Source organism: Pelodiscus sinensis, chromosome 17 (genome assembly GCF_052426305.1).
Source record: "Pelodiscus sinensis isolate ZL-2025 chromosome 17, ASM5242630v1, whole genome shotgun sequence".
In the NCBI taxonomy this organism is placed as follows: domain Eukaryota; kingdom Metazoa; phylum Chordata; order Testudines; family Trionychidae; genus Pelodiscus; species Pelodiscus sinensis.
This window is the reverse complement of record NC_143068.1, coordinates 23,111,782-23,132,649: the sequence shown is the minus strand read 5'-3', so window position 1 is coordinate 23,132,649 and position 20,868 is coordinate 23,111,782. Positions and strand designations below refer to the sequence as shown.

At 42.9% G+C, this 20,868-nt stretch overlaps 1 protein-coding gene across 3 annotated transcripts in view; it reads right to left on the bottom strand.

The window, feature by feature from the left end:
• The window catches only part of PREX1 (phosphatidylinositol-3,4,5-trisphosphate dependent Rac exchange factor 1), a 267,990-nt gene that overhangs the window by 108,951 nt on the left and 138,171 nt on the right, over positions 1–20,868 (bottom strand). For all 3 annotated transcript variants that reach the window (XM_075901238.2, XM_075901236.2, XM_075901237.2), the window contains exons 6-7: positions 8,567–8,728; positions 1,127–1,260 (exon numbers count right to left, since the gene is read on the bottom strand). In XM_075901238.2, coding sequence (XP_075757353.2) covers positions 1,127–1,260; positions 8,567–8,728 — 296 coding nt within the window. The remainder of the gene's footprint in view (positions 1–1,126; positions 1,261–8,566; positions 8,729–20,868) is intronic.

Sequence of the window (20,868 nt, the reverse complement as noted above, 5' to 3'; positions counted from 1 at the left end):
TTTTGAAACTTCAGCGTAGTCTAGACAAGCCCTAATAGGGCATTAAGGGGGCACAAGGGGAGAGTTAGTGTTAACAGCAAAAGAAGGGAAAATAATGCATACACCTCTGTGCCTAGGAACCTGAACCCTGTGATCTCAGGCCCTGTGACAGTTTTCGTAGGGGTGTAGTCCCATAGCGATACGTCACTGAGGTCCTGGGGTCACCAAATCTGAGCAGTCCTCATGGGAAGGCTGCCCCAGAGCAGTGGTCCCTTAAAGCCCATGTTCCCCTACAACCCACCCGGCATGATTATCTGCACTACAAGTCTATATTTCACTGGAAATTTGTCAAAACTGACAGATTTCTAGAGAACATTTCAGTTTCAATAAATCTACATTTTCCGTCCAACCAAAAAAGAACCCTGTTCCATCAGAAATTTCCTGACCAACTCAACTCATGTGGCCTGTCTTCTCGATCTATTCTCTCTGAACCAGTGTCCCCTGTCAGCTGAGTGCTTGGGCAGCCACCCAAGAATGATTCAGATGCCATTGAGCTGATTAGCAGAGCTTCCACAGCCTCCCACAGCCAGCAGCATGTGTTTCTACTGGTGGTGCACATCCACACATGCGTTGATACACATGACAAAATTCATTCTGCACATTGAAGGAAAAAAATGGAGGCAACATTGCTCTTTTTGTCTTCTCTGCCCACTCACTACTTCATGTCTTCTTTCACCTGGTCCTCTTATGCTTGGAACAACCGGCCAATGAATAGTTGCAAGTGGCCCTTCTTCCCAGCTCGCCTAAAGACTCACCTGCTCTGTGAAGCTTTTCAGCTGTAAGGGCCACACCTTACTCATTTCTTCTGTGTGGTATCAACTCACATCTTCAGACTGTACATTTTTCAGGGCGGGGACCCTATTACCATGCACATTTATCCTGGTGTACAGCACTCTGTATGTCCATGAGACTGAATGGACAACAGTAGTAAAAGCAGATGAAAGGAACAGATAATAAACCTGTGAGTCAGTCCTAGAGATGGATGAGAGATAGCATAGATGACCGGCAGTTGCTGCTTGTCTCCTGGTGGAAAAGACACACTTAAAAATTGCCCCATGAGAGACCTGTTAATGCCTCTGGGGCTCACCTGGATTTCCGCTTGCAGTAGACCAGAAGGTTGTCAAACAGAAAGAATGTTCTCTCCTGGATGTTTCCTGCTGAGATTTTCAACAGAGTCCCTTGGAGCAGGAGTTGTGTGCAGATATCAGTCAGATTGGACCCCTAGAGCAGAGAGAAACAATTGTGCTTATTTTACCTTTTCTTTTCTGAGAGTTCAATGAAACATTGTTACTAATAATCTATGTGTTTGCTTATCATATCTGTCACAACTACAACTGGGCAAAAAAAAATTCATACGGGTAGGTTGTTGTCCAAAAAGTGCAACTTCAGGTTGACTAAAACTATTTATGAATTAAGAGTCAGATTTGGAAAGAAAGAAAGAAATGAAAAATCAATTACTTGCTCAGGTCTAATCTCAACTACTGACTAGTGAATTTATCAGGGTTGTGTGATTTCTTAATTTTGGATGTGACTATATGTATTGTCCTCTCCCTGGGAGTTTAAAACATGCCCTTATTGAAAACCTGTTTATTGTGATTAGATTTTCCTATTCAAATCGAAGATCTTTTCTTCATAAGAAATCCCTTTAAGTCCCATGCCTGTCGTACTGGTACCAGTGTACTCTCTCCAGAACATCAGTCTGACTCTATGCCCAGCACTGCAAATAAGTGGTAGCCTTAAGAGTGGGCGATCGAGCCTTCCTGATATTGCAGCTTTGCCACATTCTCTGTTGACCATTTTTCTGGAAGATGAATTTACCAGAGATCCATCTCCACAGTCCACATGCAAAAACTTATCACTGAGCTGTCTGAGCTAGCTGCGCAAAGATTCCCTCCATAGGCTACTGTAGCTGGTTCCAGGCCATCTTCTCTTTGTACCACTGTATGGAGTGTGGCTGGAATGCCCTTGCATGGTTGATTCCCAGCTGGTGGAACAGACCATTGAGAGGAACTCAGTATGGGCACAAATTAAGCTGTAGAAATGCTCTAAATTGCACAAGTGAGTGTGTGTGTGTGTGTGTGTGTGTGTGTGTGTGTGTAAATAGTTCTAGCCAGCACCATGGTTAGGCGTTATAACATCCTCTCCTTCCCCCTAAGCCTTCACCAAGGCTAGCTTGGCCATTCCCTATGATCTAGCCCTATGTTCCTAGATTTAGCATTATTTCACAGATACCAGTAGGTTGGGAAGTAGTTGATTTTTATCGGTAAGATGTTGGTAAATCTCAATTTCACCATACACTGATAGAAAATATTACGACAAATCATTGAAAGTTGCAGAGAAGCAAAATAAGAAAAATGCTGGATGAGAATGTATTAGATTTTTATTTAAGGTTATTAATTCCGTTGTATATTCTGACATGTGATAATGGACACTTGTGTTTTAACAGCTGTTACCCTTTAACTTTTTGAATCTCACCAACATCATTAACTGACTCTCCCACTGTCTGACGGTATAATATTTCCTGTGACTGTGAAAATTAAAAATGATAAAAATAGAAGAAAATGCTTAAAAATAAACATTGACATTATCTGTCCAAACTATGAAAAAAAAAACACATTGAATTCTGCTCAGCTTAGATACAGGGATTCAATTAATTCTGTATTAACAAGGATCCACTTACAACAAACACACTGAGGGCATGTCTACACTGCGGCGATAAATGGGAAGATGCTACCTCAGATGGCAGGAGAAGAAGACGCTCATTCACACAAGAGGGGGGTAGGAGTAGGGGTTTGAGTGACTAGGGTTAGCGTGGTAGGAAGGGGAGGGACATGGGCTATGCTGGATCATACCCACAAAGGGCGGGTGTGTCTACACTTGCACCCTCTTTCGAGAGGGGTGCAAATGAAGACATTTGAAATTGCAAATGAAGCCAGGATTTAAATACCCTGTTGTCAAAATAACTGGTAAACCTCATTATTGTCCCATATTATATTTAAGAAAATAAAACATGTCAGCACTGGAAATGGAAATATTGCAAACAGTTTTTGCTAAGTGTAAAAAAACAAATGCATGGAGTCACAGATGTGTAACACATGCATGCACATGCACATTGATCTGCATACACTGCAGCCTTTGACTAGAAACTGCTTCCTTTCCTAAGCTCAAGCTTGAAAGATGCAACACCATTGAACAGTGCTGGTTTGGAAACCAGTGAATCCAAGCGTAGCTCACCTCTCTAGAACAACCAGGACTATTTTGTGTCTAAACTCTTGTCAGTGATATCTCTCAAAGGGTGCATCTACACTGCACCGTTATTTCGAGATAACTAGCGTTACTTCGAAATAACAATGCGAGCATCTACACAGCCATTCTGTTATTTTGAAATAATTTTGAAATAACGGACGGCTTATTCCGAAAACTGTAAACCTCATTCTACATGGAATAACACCTATTTCAAAATAGCTATTTCTAAATAAGGCATGTGTAGATGCTCCACCGCTGCTATTTTGAAATAGCCCCTCACCAGGGCCATACTAAGTTATTCCTCCCTAGTGCCACCTGGAGTTCTAAATTGAAATAGCACGTCTACATTAGGGAAGCCTGCCTCGGACTAATTTTGAGGTTCCCTGCATTGTAGACATGCTATTTCAAAATAAGCTATTTTGGAATAACTATTCTAGAATAGCTTATTTTGAAATAAGCATGCAGTGTAGATGTACCCAAATAGCTTCATAGCATCACATTTCTGACTCGCTATGTCTACACTACCAGGTTCCTCTCAGAAACAGGAGTTAATTTGAAATAAGCACATTATTTTGAAATATCTGGCTTGGTAGTGTGGACGCTCGCCTTGTTATTTCGAAATAAGGCAAGTTATTTTGAAACAACTCCTCAGTGTAGACATGTCCGGGAAGACCTCAGGACACCCTATAAAGAACATCATGGGGGAACTTTACTCCTGTATACCATTTCACTCCCATTTAAACCTTTCTGGAATGTTCCGTGTGCACAGGTGTAAATTTAATCTCTTGTGCCCAGAGGTATCTGCAGTCTCAGTTGGTCTAAATGTGTTTCACAACATTGTTGCAGGGGGTTGTAAAAATGGTGTTAATAAATTCTTTGCAAATTAAGCAGTTTGGATTATAAAACATATATCAGCTAAAGACAGTTCTCTTTTCCAGTAACACTCAAATCACAGTAGGTCAAATTATATAATATACTTCCTATTCTGCCCTGCTGACCAGACTAAAGAAGTCACAGCCACACAAAGAAGTATTCTTCCTCCTAACTACATTACACATGCAAAAAGTGTTAACATTCATTTCTATAACACTGATTGGCTAAGTGCTATCAATGCCTCAGGCTCTGTTTGCACTGCCAGGTTATTTCGAAGTACGTTATTTCAAAATAATAACTCCTGAAATAACTATTTCAAAATAAGCTTATTCCTCTTCACAAGCAGGAATTATTATTTTGAAATAACTCCCTAGTGTAGACATGCCGGGTATGTCTACACTTGCACCCTCTTTTGAGAGAGGGATGCAAATGAAGACATTCGAAATTGCAAAGAATCCGGGATTTAAATATCCCGAGCTTCATTGGCATATTCGTGTTATGACGCTGTTTCGAAATAGTGCTATTTCAAAATAACAGATGCTGTTAAGACGTGGTTATTTAAGAAAAAACCCTTCGCTCAAAATAACTGGTAAACCTCATTGTAGCGGAACAGGGTATTAAAAATGTCTTTATTTGAAGATGAACTGTTGACAAAGCAAAGTGGCCAGAGATTGCTGAATTCCAGAATAATGACACCTCCCTCTCCCTAATTTCTACATACAGTTGTGCAAATACAGATTGCACCTCCCTAAACCACTTGTCCAACAACAGCTGTGGTCTGGCAGGATCTTCCCCAGCATTAACACCTCTCTTCTGACTCCTGCTGTTCTTTTCAGATGGTAATTTTGCTTTTCTGCACATATCACATTGGGGAACCCAGGAAATCAGCATGTAGTGATTGCACAGAGAAAACAGTTTACACAGGGTATCCCTAACTGATCCTATAGAATATCTTCCATTGTTGTTTGGAGTGTTGTTGCTGCCAATATTGGTGCCAGGATATTAGACAAGGTGGGCCCAATAAAAAATATTGTCTCACTCATCTTTTTTCTCCCTAACAGAATTGTCAGTATAAAGTACAGTGAAATGGTCAGTGTATGAACTGGTTCTGTGGTAAACAAAAAGCCCCATGTAAAGGATGCTCTTTGTAAAGCACTCTCTTTCCACCTATCCTTCACCTCCACTCCCCCCTCTTTGAAAAACAGATCCACAGAATTGTGAAAGGAATTCCCCATGAATCAAGTGGAGAAAACAGCCTGTTTGATGCATAAATTATACTTCTCAGGATTTGGCAAAGTTCCCACAGAGAAATGAATGTGAGCATAGTTCACTCTGATGAACAGACCCTGTCCTCAAAAAGCAGGTGTTTCCCTGTTCCTGATATAGAACAGTGCATCCCAGCATTGCATTATGTGTCAAAAATTAACTGAAACAGCCTTAGGCCAGGACTCTGTCCTGGGCACGGGACTGAGTGGAGCTGTGATGGAAAGGTGGAAACATAGAACACATGGTGTAATGTGGCAAATATAGGCATAAGTGAGAAAATCACTTTAAAAAATAAAAATAGTATTCAGTGCTAACGTGGATTGAAGTTACGGGAGGGTTACAGTGTGGCTACAGCAAAGGACGGTGTGATGGTAGCGCAGGCAAACAGCCTTAGAAGGAAGAGAACATGGGAGCGGCTAAATGTCATGCTGTTTACAGGCTGGAAATGAGGATAGCAGCGCAGACTGGTAGTGGAATAAGACTGGAGGTCTCCCTTGGACATCTGGCAGGGAGGGCAATAAACCTGCTCTGGTTTATTAGAAACAACAGAAAAAGCGGAGCTGCTCCCAAATTAGAGGTGCAGATTTCAGTGGAACTGAACAAATTTAAACCGAGCTGCTCTCAGATTCTCCAGACAGCTATGCAGCTTCCTGGGTAAAGATAAAAAGCCTACATATTATATCACGGTGATATCTGCTGGCTTTTTGACAATGTATGTGCTGCAGATTAAGCCTGTTGGAAGCAGGAAGCTTTGTTGATTGAGAATGAGTGGTGCGGGAAGCTTATCTACAGATGCTAACATTTCGGGCACCCCATTGACACAATCGCAAAGGGAAGAATTTGTATTTCAAAGACAAAACTGTGTTCAAAAGGTTAAGGAAAACGAGGAGAAAATCTGTCGGGGCAGACATTGTTCTGACCTGCAAATGGCATCAGGTTCCCTCTCACTGCTAGGGATGGCCACCTTGTTCAAACACTAGGGCTATGTCTAGACTGGCATGATTTTCCGCAAATGCTTTTAACGGAAAAGTTTTTCCGTTAAAAGCATTTGCGGAAAAGAGCATCTAGATTGGCACGGACGCTTTTCTGCAAAAGTACTTTTTGCAGAAAAGCATCCGTGCCAATCTAGACGCAGTTTTGCACAAGAAAGCCCCGATCGCCATTTTCGCCATTGGGGCTTTTTTGCACAAAACAGTTTTTAGCTGTCTACACTGGCCCTCTTGTACAAAAACATTTCTGGAAAAGGGCTTTTGCCCGAATGGGAACATCAAAGCATTTGCTCAAGAAGCACTGATTTCAGACAGTAGAACGTCAGTGCTTTTGTGCAAAATCAAGCAGCCAATGTAGACAGCTGCCAAGTTTTTGCACAAAAGCAGTTGCTTTTGTGGAAAATCTTGCCAGTCTAGACACAGCCTAGCAGTGTGACAAGGAGTCCTGTAGCACCTTATAGACTAACAGATGAATTGGAACATAAGCTTTCGTGGGCAAAGACCCATTTTGACATGGATCTGATGAAGTGGGTTTTTGCCCATGAAAGCTTATGCTCCAATTCACCTGTTAGTCTATAAGGTGCTACAGGACTCCTTGTCGCTTTTGCAGATCCAGACTAACATGGCTACCCCTCTGATACTTGACACCTAGCAGTGTGGAAGCCCAGGGTGAAGAATTACAAACCAGTTTCCCACTTGTTCAATGTACATCAGAAGAAATGTCAATTTGGATCTCTTTCTACAATACGTGAAGGAACCGCAACCTTCAAACCACCAGTAGGAGCCACAGCCCATCAGTTTGAAAGTTCAGAAGTGTTATTCACTAGCAGTGGGCTACGAATACATTTCTGAGTGACATTCTTGTAACACGGTGCAGATAAACAGACCTCAAACAGTGCTTGTCCCCACAGTGTTACTGTAGATTATTTTAGCCCTAAGAAAACATGAGTGGTTTGGGTATTTTTTGTGACTGACACCATGGACACTCTCAAAGTCACCCTTGAGGCTTCAGAGTTTCGAGATGTGCCCCTTGCCTAACTGATCCTCAACTCACATCCAACTGGTTGTAACTACTTCTGGGCATCTTCCTGTAGTGAACTTTATCTGCCTTTGCTGTGCTTGCAAGCCAAACACCACACAGCTGGATATCTGTGTGGCTTTCATGTCATCAGCTGGATGCCAAAGAACATCCTTCAGGGAAAAAATGAGCAAAGTTTAAAACAAACAAACAAAAAAAAGCAGTCCTGGAGCACACCCAGAAGTCCGAACATGAGGAAGTTTACTTGACCTCTGGAAAGAAGTCACCAGTGAAGGAATCCTCAGCAGGCAGCACTCGGCCTGGATATTTTAAATGTCAGGCACACTCCCAACGCCAATTTCTCCATGAAGCCATTTAACACCACTAACTCCCTACGGTGAACTAAAAATGAACTCTGCCTCTCCCTCCAGCTTCCAGCACTGCTAATCCCATGGCCTTAGCTAAAGACATCAAATTACAAAATTGACAAACTTTTTTTGTTGTTTTTGCATTAAATCCACTGCCAGAATCTACCACTGGATGGCTCCTTTCCAGGCCGCTTTTTCCCTCAAACTTCTCCTTCTCTCTGTCACTTTCTCTGTGTTCTCTTCCCCAGCATCAGCTAATAAATACTCCAATAGAATCCCTTCCATGACTTACCTAACAGCAGCAAATACAGACACAGCAGCCTTAGTTCATTGTCATTTTGGGGGGAGAGAGGAGAGGTGACAGACAAGGTTCATTAAGACAGGTGGGTTAACTTTGACAGGTCCTGGATGAAGTCATGACTTGTAGGAAGAGGGATTTAGAACACCTTTGATTTCATCCTCTATATTTCTGTGTTGCTCAAAATTAGATCTCCTGATTTCACATTTGAAATTCCTTTCAAATCTAACAAATTTCTTTCTTTCATGCTACCACTTAGGCATAGCTCACACTCCTAACAAAACCAGTGAATTCTAAACCCACACCTTTAAGTGCTGCCACCTACACCTTTCAGTGCATTTATATCCCACATAAGACCTACAGAGATCCCTGTATACCATGTGAGTCATTACATCCCAGCCCTTTGGGTTACGCAGAATAGTTAACTCCCTACAGGGGAGTTAGCAGTCCCACTGATCTGCCACCATACCTCCCATCCTTCAATGTGGGACTGCAACTGTTCAAGGGCTTCCAGCTTCTCCATCTGCCTCTTGGTTTCATTGATATTGGTGCAGACGGTCTTCATTGCCTGCAATGCGTTCTGGACCGCTTGGTGATCGGGATGCTTAGAGGGAGTCCTCTTAGCTAGCTCCTAAAAAAGGAAAATTGTAAACATGTGAAAGGCACAGTCACTAGAATGGGATTTGAGTGCAATTGCATAAGAAAAGCACTCCAGAGTTGGTTGAATTGAAGAAAGATGTAGGTTTGTTGTTGTAGATCAGGGCTACTCAACACACGGCCTGTGGGACACACGTGGCCTGCAGCCTATTTGTTTGCAGCCCATGGTGTGGTTTGGGTTTACACAGGGCTCAGCTCATGGTGGGATCCTTTGAACATGGCCTTCACTGGAAACACGCTCCACAACAACAAGGTATCTCCCAGGCGGGGAGCACTGAAAGATGCAAGTGGATGGGCTGGCTGGAACAGACGGGTATAGGGTGTCAGCATTTCTAGCCCTCAGGGAGGAAGTGCCAGGAGCATCAAGGCATTGTGTGAAAGAAGCTATTTGCATATCTTTGAATATATATTTGCATGAATATGCAATCTCACTTAAGTTGTGACCCTTGGCATGTGCTATGAGTATCATGGTGGCTCCTGGGGCTTCCAAAGTTGAGTAGCCCTGTTGTAGATGCTGGTCTCTGATAGGGGTGCTATCATGTAGCTATGTTGTTCAGTGAGTGCAGGCACTGCATGCTGACAAATATATCAAAAGAGGAAAAACGTGCAATGCATGTTGTGTTGAGTCAAGTGTGTTTGGTGATAACAAGAACCACACTTAATTGCATTAAATAATTATATAGAAAAACAGACCATTTCCTGCTGCACATGTGCAAACAGACATGTTCTGAATGATAGCCCTTTTTATGGGCTTGACACTGTTCCCTTGGAAATCAGTCATGCACCTTCCATTACATCAGTGGTATAAGAGCAGGACCGATAGTCCAGATTTTCCAAACAGCTCAGCCCTCAGTAGCCAATGGAAATGGCATTCTTTTGAAAATCTAACCCTGCACGTGTGGTTGATAGATTAGGTATCCCCATGCGCAATACTACAAATAGCAATGATAGTAATACTTTATGTATTCTGGGCTAAAAGACATTGTTTAAGGACACAGCATTAATTAATTTATCCTACCAACATTTCTGGGTGGTAGAAAAAGTATTATGTTCATTATACCATAGGGGAATTCAAGGCACAGGAAGATTAAGTGACTTGACCAATGGTCACAGAACCAGCAAGTGGTACTGCTATCACCTTCAGGCTATGTCTACACAGCTTCCCTCTTCTGCAAAAGCCTATGCAAATGAAACATGGATTAGCATATGCCTGCGCTTCATCTGCATAATTAATTAGGAACAGTTTTTGCGCAAGAGGTTTTTGTGAAAAAAGGTGCCATCTGCACAGTGCCTTTTTGCGCAAAAACCTCTTGTGCAAAAACAGCTCCTAATTAATTATGCAAATGAACCTCGGCAATATGGTAATCTGTGCTTCATTTGCATAGGCTTTTGCGGAAGAGGGAAGCTGTGTAGACATAGCCTTAGTTAATTTCTTATGAGTCAAAGGCCTTAGTGGTCACCAAACCAACACACAGTGATCACAGATAGATCCCAGAAAGGGAAGGCCTACCAAACAATCTAGGCTGGGAACAAGAAAGGACCAAGATAACTGCAAGAGCTCAGCAATTCTTCCCTGGATGAAGTGTAGTCGAAGGGCATGTGTCGTCTGGACTGATTAACGTAAATATGAACACTCTGTCACCTGTGAAGAATTGCTAGGCGTCTCCAACTCTCCCGGTTCAGATCAGAGTAGCCCAACTAGCCACAGCTTGCTGGGGCACAGCCGTGGGAATAGTTTGGAACCTGACAATAATCACCCATGATGAAGGTTTGGCAAATAGCGTAACCACTGTCGACTCATAATTCATCATTTTTCAGTCCAATATTATTTTATTGCTAACCTCAACTGGATAAAAGAGCCATTAAAAAAACCTTAAGTGAGATTTGCTGTTTCCTCTTGATACATAATACGGTGTTTAAGATCCACATTTTTAGCCCAGCTGGAATATTTCACTTTCTCTCAATATTCTTTCCCTTTTGATCATGGTTGTTCTTAAGTTTTGTGGTGGAATGGCAAACTGCTGCTGAGCTGTCTCATTGTACATGTCCAGAGTGCTGGCAAAGCAAAGCAGGCTGCAAACAGTGCTCACAACCATCCCTTCAGAGCTACCCCACCCAGGTTGATGGCCTTCCATTTAGGATAGACCACTGGTTTCAATTCCCTGCTTCCACCTAGGATAGACCACTGGTTTCAGTACCCTGCTCCACTACACACTTCTTGTATGATCTAGGGCAGTGAGGGGCAACCTGCAGACCGAGGGCCACATGCAGCCCACTGGGGGTTTTACATGTGGCCCACTAGCCATTTTGTTTATCGTTGCTCATGTGCAAGGTTGCCAGATTACACTGGTTTCCATTTGCATTGTTTTTTCCCCACCACTGTTACTAAACTGACAGCAAGGGCACATAAGGTGAGGGGTGTGCTGACTGCACACAGCACTGACAGGGAGAGCCGTGCGTTCCATTTGTGCTGCTACGGTTCAATTGGCACATCCTATAAGTTCTAGGTATGCCAGTGCAATTAGCAAAACTCCCCTATCCTGGGAGACCATCTTGGTTATGACCGTCCTGCAGCCTGATGAGAGGAAGGAGGGTCACTCATGCAGCTCACTCACTAGCCTGGGCTGCCCATCACTGATCTAAGGCACATCACACAAGGTATGTCTACACTGAAAAAAACACAGCAGTGAGTCTCAGAGCTCGGGTCACCTGACTCAGGCTCACGGAGCTCATGCTGCTGGGTTAAAAACAATAGAGTAGACGTTCCCGCCAGACTCTGGAACCTGGTGAGGCGGCTGGTTCTCAGAGCCTCAGCGCCAGTCCAAGCAGCAGCATCTGCACTGCTGTGGTTTGGCACTGTGACACGGGCCCTGTAAGGGCCAGTTGATTTGTTGGTTGGTTTCTTGACTTACTTTTAGTCTTTTTGGAGCCTAAGTTCCCCATCTGTAAAATGGAAATAACAGCACTCTCTCCTCCACAGGGCTGTGGTGAGGGAAAAAGGCATTAAAGAGTTTGAGGTAGGACGGACTCTTAAACTTCATTGCACTGCAACTCCTCTCTGACTACAAAAATTACTATTTGACTCCAAAAGGGGGAACTGAAGCCTGAGCTTGTCTGAGCCCCACTGCCCCAGTAAGGAGGACAGGGGCTATGCCAAAGCCCAAGGACTTTGACCCCAGGCAGGGGGCCTGTAACCTGAGCCCTGCTGCCCAAGGCTAAAGCCCCTGGCTTCGGTCACTTGGGCTTTGCCTTTAGCCCTGGGCCCCAACAAGTCTAAGCCAGCCCTGGCAACACCATTAAAATGGGGTCACAACCCACGCTGGAGTTTCAGAATCACTGAGATATAGAGATACCATGGTAAGTGAGGGCTTGATAAGTTCTAAGACTGAATATGGATGTTCAGGAGTCAGCATTTGGAGATGTTGAAAAGATTTGGACCACTGCGTATGAAAGAAAAGAATTAAAGAAGGGGACAAAGTCCAGAATTAAAAAAGGATTTTCAAAAGATGTTCAGGATTTAATAACAATATTATAAATCTGGGTTCCATTTCTGTCTTTGCCCCAGAATTCCCCTTGTGACCATGGGGTAAATTACTTAATCAATGTTGTAAAATGAAGATAACAGAATCTATCTCACATGGGTTGTTGAGAGGCTTACCGTAATTCATTTGTTCCTGCGACACTGTTTAGGATCTAATCTCGTAGGGTGAAAAGTACTATCATTGCTTATCTAGTAAGTAATCAGTTTTGTGTTAATCTTTTAAAATGAAATTTACATCTTGAGGCTAACCTACTGTTCTCATGAGAATCATGATGCTTGGGTACTGCACTTTCTGGGCTCTCTCTCACTCTCACATGTTGGGTGCTATCAACAGATGAACGAGACTGATCACTTTCGTAGAGCAGAAGGTAAATATACCGGGCCGTATAGATTTGTAATAATAATTAACCATCAAATTCAAAACAGAATAAACTCAGAAATGTCATTCCCTGGGATTTTTTTCAAGTTTATAAAACTCATTACTGCCCTTTGGCCATGGCCTCTTTTTGCATCATGTATGGGACAAGCTATTTTAGGAACTTACACACAGCTACGAATTTTCCTTCCTGAAAATTGTAAGTGTGAATGATAATGGCAATTGCTAGGTGGGAGATGGAGCAGAAGTGTACTGTACTGACAACCAGGAGTCCCATTAGGGGAGCAGAGTTAATTATCCTGAGCTCTAGGGTGATTGACTGACTGGATAACATAGGCAACAGGGAAAGGAGTCGGCTGTCCAGCTTGCACCATCCCTATAACTGTCAATCAAAAATCACAGGAGGAGATCCCATGGGAGGGCTCTGTTACTCCCTGTGGGCTCCAGGTAAGGCAGGAGATGAGTGTCCCCAAAAAAAAGAGTGGATGATACAGCACGCACTACAGTCATCTGTCTCAGCCTCACCTATTCAAAGTGGTGCAGGCCGTTTTTGCTGCATGACTCTCATTAAAATCAATACAAAGTGTTCTGCAGCTTAAAGCAGTAATGCAGTCTATATAGCTAGTCTTTCCAAAATACCACCACGGGAGGGGGGGTGTCAAATTCAGCCCCTGGCTTACCTGGATCTGGCCCCCAAGGCTCAGGGCTCCTCCCCAGCATTGGGTACTCCACACTATCATTGCCCAGCATCGCCTCCCATCAGGACCTTCCACCCACAGCCTGCTTTGCACCTTTCCTCCTGCCTATATCCCACATCCCAAGCCCGCTTCCTGGCAGCCCCCTCCCACACACCAAACCCCTCATTTTTGGTCCCAGCCCAGAGCCTAGGAGGGCCCACAAAAACTACTAGCCTGGACCCCCCAAAGGGGGTGGAGGGGGATGTGGAGGAGTGTCTTTCTTCTTCTCAGTCAGAGGCCACAGACGGCATATGAGTAAAACAAAATGGCTTGCCACAAACTGGCAGAAAGACAACTCCCATTCAAGCCTACACAGAACTGAGAGCCTTCTGAGCCTGGACTCTGAGATACCTCTCTCCTGGAAGGCCAGTGCAGTGAACAATAAGACTATCAACAATTAGACTACATTCAGAGAACAATTAGACTGTCTGTTCACACCTCAAAATTCACATTGGTTTGTACCATTTTGTTCTCGTAAAATCTCCCTTTTGCACTGGAAGAATCCAAGCATTTAAGTACTGTATCACTTGATTATTATTCGACTTTGCTCATGTACTGAAGTACGGTCAATGTGGAAAACCTTCTCAAAGGCTTCGTCTACACTGCAGGGTTTGTGCGCAAGAAGCTTTTTGCAGAAGAGATTTTCCACAAAAACTTCTTGTGCAAAAACATGTCCAGACCTCAAAGCACATCGCAAAAATGATGTGCTTTTGTGCAAGTGAGCGTCCACACTGCATGAATGTTCTTGCACAAAAAAGCTCTGATGGCTATTAACAGAATGGCCATCAGAGCACCTGTGTTTTTTCTGATAGGCTCATTTTGCAGGAGGAGTAATGGTAGTTTGAATTAGGAGCTTTAATTTGAACTACCTAGCCTGTGCCGCGTGTAGCTGCTGGCAGGTAGTTCAAACTACGGGCATTTAAAAATGCGACACCCAGGAACATGCAAATAAAGCCCGGGATATTTAAATCCCGGGCTTCATTTGCAAGTTCGAATGCCTACATTAGCCACCCTAGTTTGAACTAGGGTGGCAGTATAGGCATACCCTTACTGATGTGGCTGCCCCCAGTGGTCACTCTGCAGTATAGCTGTCCCCTACGCTCGCTGCCCGCGGTGGTGACTGTGAGTATCATGTCGGTACTCTCTCTGCCCCGTCCTTTTCCTTGTTCTGGAAAAAAGTCCCATTCCCAGCACTTCCTTTTTTCCTAGCACAACCAAACCCTGATCTTGCTTTAAGTTAGCATAAGAGATAAGAATTTGGCGGCCCTAGCTTACACTTTAAGAGTTTTTGAACAAATGGACTCAAAGGCAGACAGATTCACAGACAGAAAGACACACACATTTCTAATTAATATACATAGATATAGATAGATAGATTAGTAGGCCTTTCTGAGAGAAGTTTGTCCAACCCAAGCTGGGTCTGCATTTCTTTAAAGGAGGGCTATTCAACTTTGGAAACCATGGGGGCCACTATGATACTCACAGCACATGCCAAGGGCCACACCTTAAGTGCGGTTGCATAAACGTGCAAATATATGCAAATAGCTTCTTTCACACTGATGGGCATGAATACAAAGATTAAGGCAAGACTGTACAACACACAGGCCCCATTTAAGACAGTTCTGCTGATATTAATAAAATGCAATATTTACCCAATTTCCACCCATATGACAGCACTTTAATGAGCAATGGCAGTCCAGGTATTTAACTACTAAAACACATATCAACAGAAGACCATTATATTGACTACTTTTTTATTTTGGCTCCTACCCGCGCCACGTGTCGAGCCCCACGGAAATCCAAACTGCACCGCGGACTGCAAACAAATGGCCCATGGGCTGCATGTGGCCCATGGGCTGTGTGCTGACTAGCCCTGCTTTAAAGTCTCAGGGTATGTCTGATTTTTTTTCCTTCTTCCCCTTCGGTTGTTTTTAATGTGTTTAGTGATTAAGAGAGGTGCTAGCCAACATCTATGCATGTAGAATCATATCTTCTCTTTGTCCAGAGAACATATACATCATGGGCAGCTGCAGAGCAAGATCTGCAGAGCAAGATTCCCCCTTAGTGCCCAAACAATTTGATTCTAGTCTGCTCTGGAGACACCACCTCTTTTTAAAGCACCTTGTGCATATCAGCTGATGATCATATGATCACTGTCTGACAATGATTTTCAGTATGTCTCCAATGTGCGAGTCACAGATCTGAAAACTACAAGGCCTGGAGTACATGGGAAAACATCACTGTCTGTAGGGTTTCTCAGAGCTCTTCTGTTCTACAGCACACCAGGATCTGACTACACTGCAGTGGAGACAGAAGATTTTGCTTTAAAACCCAATGAGGAAATGATGATTGGCCACTGCATGCATTTATCGAACTCTAAGTACAAGCTAGTGCATGTGACACATGTTAGATATCTAACTAAACAAAGCAATGTATTTTGCTTGTGTTGCATGCATATAACCTCATTCCTTCAGGCACCATATTTGAAAACCACGTCCCCAAAAGAGTGAGGGGGTCTGATCGAAATCTATTTGACAACTCCCATGAATTCAGTGCAAGTAGCACTGGATCCCAATGTAACTGGGAAAGGCAATTTGCATGCATATTTTTGAAAGAAATATAAAAGCACTACATTAACAGGTACATCTGCAGCTTCTGTACTTGGATTCCAAAAGCTTATTTTCACTTGTGATTTCCACACAACTCTATCAGAACTTAAGAAATGTGCACAAAAGAAAAGCCCAGGCTGCCCAAAGCACATTTTCTTTTGAATTGTACAGTCTTTCTATGAATTGTACCCTCTGACTATTTTTCACATGCTCGATGCAGCATTTTGCCACAGAAAAAAAGAGAACTCTCTGCCTGACAAGCAAAGATACAAATCGTAGATTATGCAACACAGCAAAAGGATTTCCGATTTAGGTTGAGTACTTCGGTCATGAATGCAGCTCACATAGTTCAAAGCTGAAAGCTTTAAACTTCCAACAGAATCGAAGTGTAAAAACTGAACCATTTTGGATGTAAAAGATAACATCAGAGAACAGACAAAAACATGTGCTAATTGTACGTGTCCTATAAACTTAAAACTATGACAGGGTGGAGAGGACTCAGTGTAAGATACAAACAGTGAAGGGAAGAACAATGCAGATTATTTAGACAGAGGAAATAAGAGGTTTTTCAAATATAAACCCAGCTGTAATACTTCCTAGCAGAAAGGATGTTATTCAGCTGAACTGTTCTCTTTTTTTAAAGATACTGCCAGCCTTCACCACCACCACCATCAAAATGATTATCTTTGATTATATGCTTTAAATTGATAGCTGAACACATATTTTGCAAGTGAAAATGACAAGTATCCACATAAAAATATTTCTTTGTTTCCTTCTTCATGAGTTCAAGAATACTCACCTTTATGACAATACACTACACTTTCCAGACACTACACGTTCATTGCAGATGCAAATTGTTGCTTGTCAGAGTACCTAAATTTGTACAACTAATGCATATGTAAAATATAGTTGTAAGTGGCAATCCTGTAGGCTACAAATTGAAAAGACAATAGATAAAGATAACAAAGACACCAGATTTCCTGTTCTAATCTATTTGGAAAAGAGCATTAATAAATAGTTCAGCTCCAAACTGTGTTTCTCCAACAAAACCTAATATGAATGGAAATTATTCCATGAGTTTAATTTTTGTGTTATTTTTGTATTATTTTTCTTAACATTAACAATAATAATCATAATAATTAATAAACAATAACAAGAACAAGATTGCACTTTGTCAGCTTGAAATTTAATCTTTTTTTAAGTTAAAAGTTACTTCAGGTTGTATTTCTGTCCCTGAGTCTGCCTGCCAATTTGTGTGATTTTATAATTCTACTTTTAAAATGCATTTCTTTCCTCTTCTACTTTGTGAAAGACTCTCACTGATGCTATGTCTAGACTGCAGGCTTCTTTCGAAAGAGGCTCTTTCGAAAGCATCTTTCGAAAGAGCCTCTTTCGAAAGATCGCGTCTAGACTGCAGGCGGATCTTTCGAAAGAGCAATCCGCTTTTTCGAAAGAGAGCACCCAGCGAGTCTGGATGCTCTCTTTCGAGGAAGCCCTATTTACATTGAAGAACGCCTTCTTTCGAAAGAGGAACTTTCGAAAGAAGGCGTTCTTCCTCGTGAAACGAGGTTTACCGCCATCGAAAGAAAAGCCGCGTTCTTTCGAAATTATTTCGAAAGAATGCGGCTTGAGTCTGGACGCAGGGGAAGTTTTTTCGGGAAAAGGCTACTTTTCCCGAAAAAACCCCTGAGTCTGGACACAGCCTGACTGGGAGAAATGGTAGCATTACACAAAGTGCTATAAAATCCACAAAGTGAACAATCGTTAACCATGATAAATACTTTCTTTTTTCTTTTTCATTGTTAGGAATCTTAGCTATCACTTGTGAAAATAGCAGATAAAAGTATTTCATGCATTGATGGGATTTTTAAATTAAACAGTGTCCCTGAACAACAGTATTTCATTCATTTATGAACACGCATTTTTTTAAATTGCAATTCAGTCTGGATAAGCAAATTAATTTAAATTTTTGATGCAATGTTATGAACCCAAATACAATCCCATTTTCTTTCTGAAATGGGAAAATTAGATGGTAACACATTAAATGTTGTCTAATTAGAGGTGTCCTGTCTTTTAAGCAACTCTGAGGGGAATAGTGGGGAAGTTAGCAGTTTTCCATTCCACTCAGTATCTGCACCATTGGCCTCATTATTCTCCATTTCAAAATTCAGGTACTGTGTTCATTAGGGTTTATACACACCTCATTGTTCTGCTTTACCTTTCAAGTACATTCTGAATCTGGCAGTTTAGCTTTTGCCTCCAGGTCCTTCTTTCCTGTTAGGTGCTATGACTTTCCTATCACATGAGGCAACACTTAATTACTACCCTGGATTTCTGTATAGCTATGTATTTTATGGGACATGTTAGAAAAAATGGACTGGAACCTGAGTATAGATGTCTGGCTGGATACTTATTAACTCCTACCCAGAAGATGCATAATACAGGAAATGTTCATAACCTTGTGATATGCCTTTACAGGTCAGGTGATTCGAGGGGGTGTGGCGTATAGTGTGCTATAACTTGTATATGTTATAAAGTAGGAGAGATGGGGGTGAATGCCTCTAATCTCACCCCCTAAGGGTGTGATTAACTCATCACCCCTTTCCCAGGTTCTCTTACAAATACACTTTTTTAGGGGGGAGAATATCTATTTTTGTGCAGGGATTAGCTAGCACAAGAGCTGGTTCTACTAACAAGTGTAGCTCCTACTAATTAATGTACAGTCATAGAATCATAGAATCCTAGGACTGGAAGGGACCTCGAGAGGTCATTTAGTCCATCCCCTACCCTCATAGCAGGACCCAGTATTGTCTAGACCATTCCTGATAGACATTTATCTAACCTACTCTTAAATATCTCCACAGATGGAGATTCCACAACCTCCCTAGGCAATTTATTCCAGTGTTTAACCACCGTGACAGTTAGGAACTTTTTCCTAATGTCCAACCTAAACCTCCCTTGCTCAGTTTAAGCCCATTGCTTCTTTTTCTATCCTCAGAGGACAGGAAGAACAATTTTTCTCCCTCCTCCTTGTGACATCCTTTTAGATACCTGAAAACCGCTATCATGTCCCCTCTCAGTCTTCTCTTTTCCAAACTAAACAAGCCCAGTTCTTTCAGTCTTCCTTCATAGGTCATGTTCTCTAGACCTTTAATCATTCTTGTTGCTTTTATCAGTTGTTATCAATGACACAGCTTGCTGCTTTAATACAGCTCTTCTACTAACATTTACCCACTCAGATTTCCACCTGATACTTCAATGCTGATCAACTTTGTCGGTAGAGTGTGCGCTACCAAGGTCAGCGGTATGGGGCTTTGTTTTTGCTGCTATTAAAGGATTAGAACACTTGCCATAGACAGCACATTTCTCCCTGTTTAATGTAAGCCTTTGCTGAACCCAATCCCATGCTTAAAAAGTGATGCCTGTTGTTTTGTGTACATGATAAAACTCACTGCCAACAGACAGATGAAGAGTGGGATATTCTGAATGCCAACATACCAAACACAGACTCTAAATCCTTTGCCAAAATGCAGCACCAACAAGAAAGAGAAGAACAGAAAGTAAGATTAGAAAAACTTCATATTGAGGATCATTAATGTGCCAGATGACAAATTCTGTCTATACTCCCTTATACACTAGAGATGGTAGGGAAGAAGGGTACCATCAGTAGTATCGGAACTGTTCTACGTGTACAGGAAGTCTCCTACTTACAAACATCTGTGTTTCAAAAGTTTGTTTGTAAGTCAGTTGTTTGGAACTTGGAATTCATTTTCCCATAGTGGTCAGGTTCCCAGCCTCGCCCACAAAAGCCTATTTAACCCATAATGTAGCTGAACTACTGTATATTTGCTATGAAAAATAGTAGAAATAGTATTTCAGTTAACTTTAAATACTTGTGCGTGAGGATAGGATTGCCAGGTGTCCAGTATTGAACCAGACAGTCTGTTATTTTCGCCTCCTGTCTGGTAAAAAAAATTCAGAAAATACCAGACACCTAAAATGTCCGGTACTTTCTGATTTTTTCCCAGTCAGGAGATGAAAATCCCGGGCTGTCCGGCTCAATACAGAGGCAGCCTGGCAACCCTAGTGCTTACCGGGGAGCTGTTTGGCCCAGGGCAGGGAGGCAAGATGGCGGGCGGCTGCTGGCAGCCTTTTAGAGCTAAAAAGCCTCACCACACGGTTTTTAAAGGGGCCAGGTGTTTGGGTTGTTTTTTTTGCTTAACAACTCTCGGGGTCCTTTTTTTTTTTTTCTTAAACTTTTTTCTGGCATTTTTTTTGGGGGGGGGGGGGGGGAGTTCGCTATTTTTTCTGAAATCATCTGGCAACCCTATTGAGAAAAGGTAGGTTTCATTAGAGGAGGATGCGGAGCTAGTTGGAGATTCTGAAGGGGACTTATGGGCATCCCCCATTGCGCCCCTCCCCTCCAAGGGCTGTGCGCTGGCTCCTGTGGCCAGCTCCATCCCCGGGCTACCTCTCCCTTGCGGACTCAGCACCAGCTCTGCAGCCCCCTATCCTCTGGCTGCCCCTCCCCCACTCGAGCTCAGCACCACCTCTGGACCCCCCTAGAGGGATGCCACCCCAGGCCCCTCATAGCCCCCCCCCTTACGATAGTCCGGCTCTGCCCCAGGCGTCCCTGATTCAGCTGCTGCTGGTCAGTTTCAGCAGCAGCTGAATCGGGAATGCCTGCAATAGAGCAGCTGGGGTGCTGCCGGGTTGGTCCCGAAGTGGCAAGGGGCGGCGCTACAGCACCAACCCAGCAGCACTCCAGCTGCTCTTGGGGACGCCTGGGACAGAGCAGCTGGGGTACTGCCCGGTTGGCCCCGTAACACTGCTCCTAGGGGCTGCGGGACC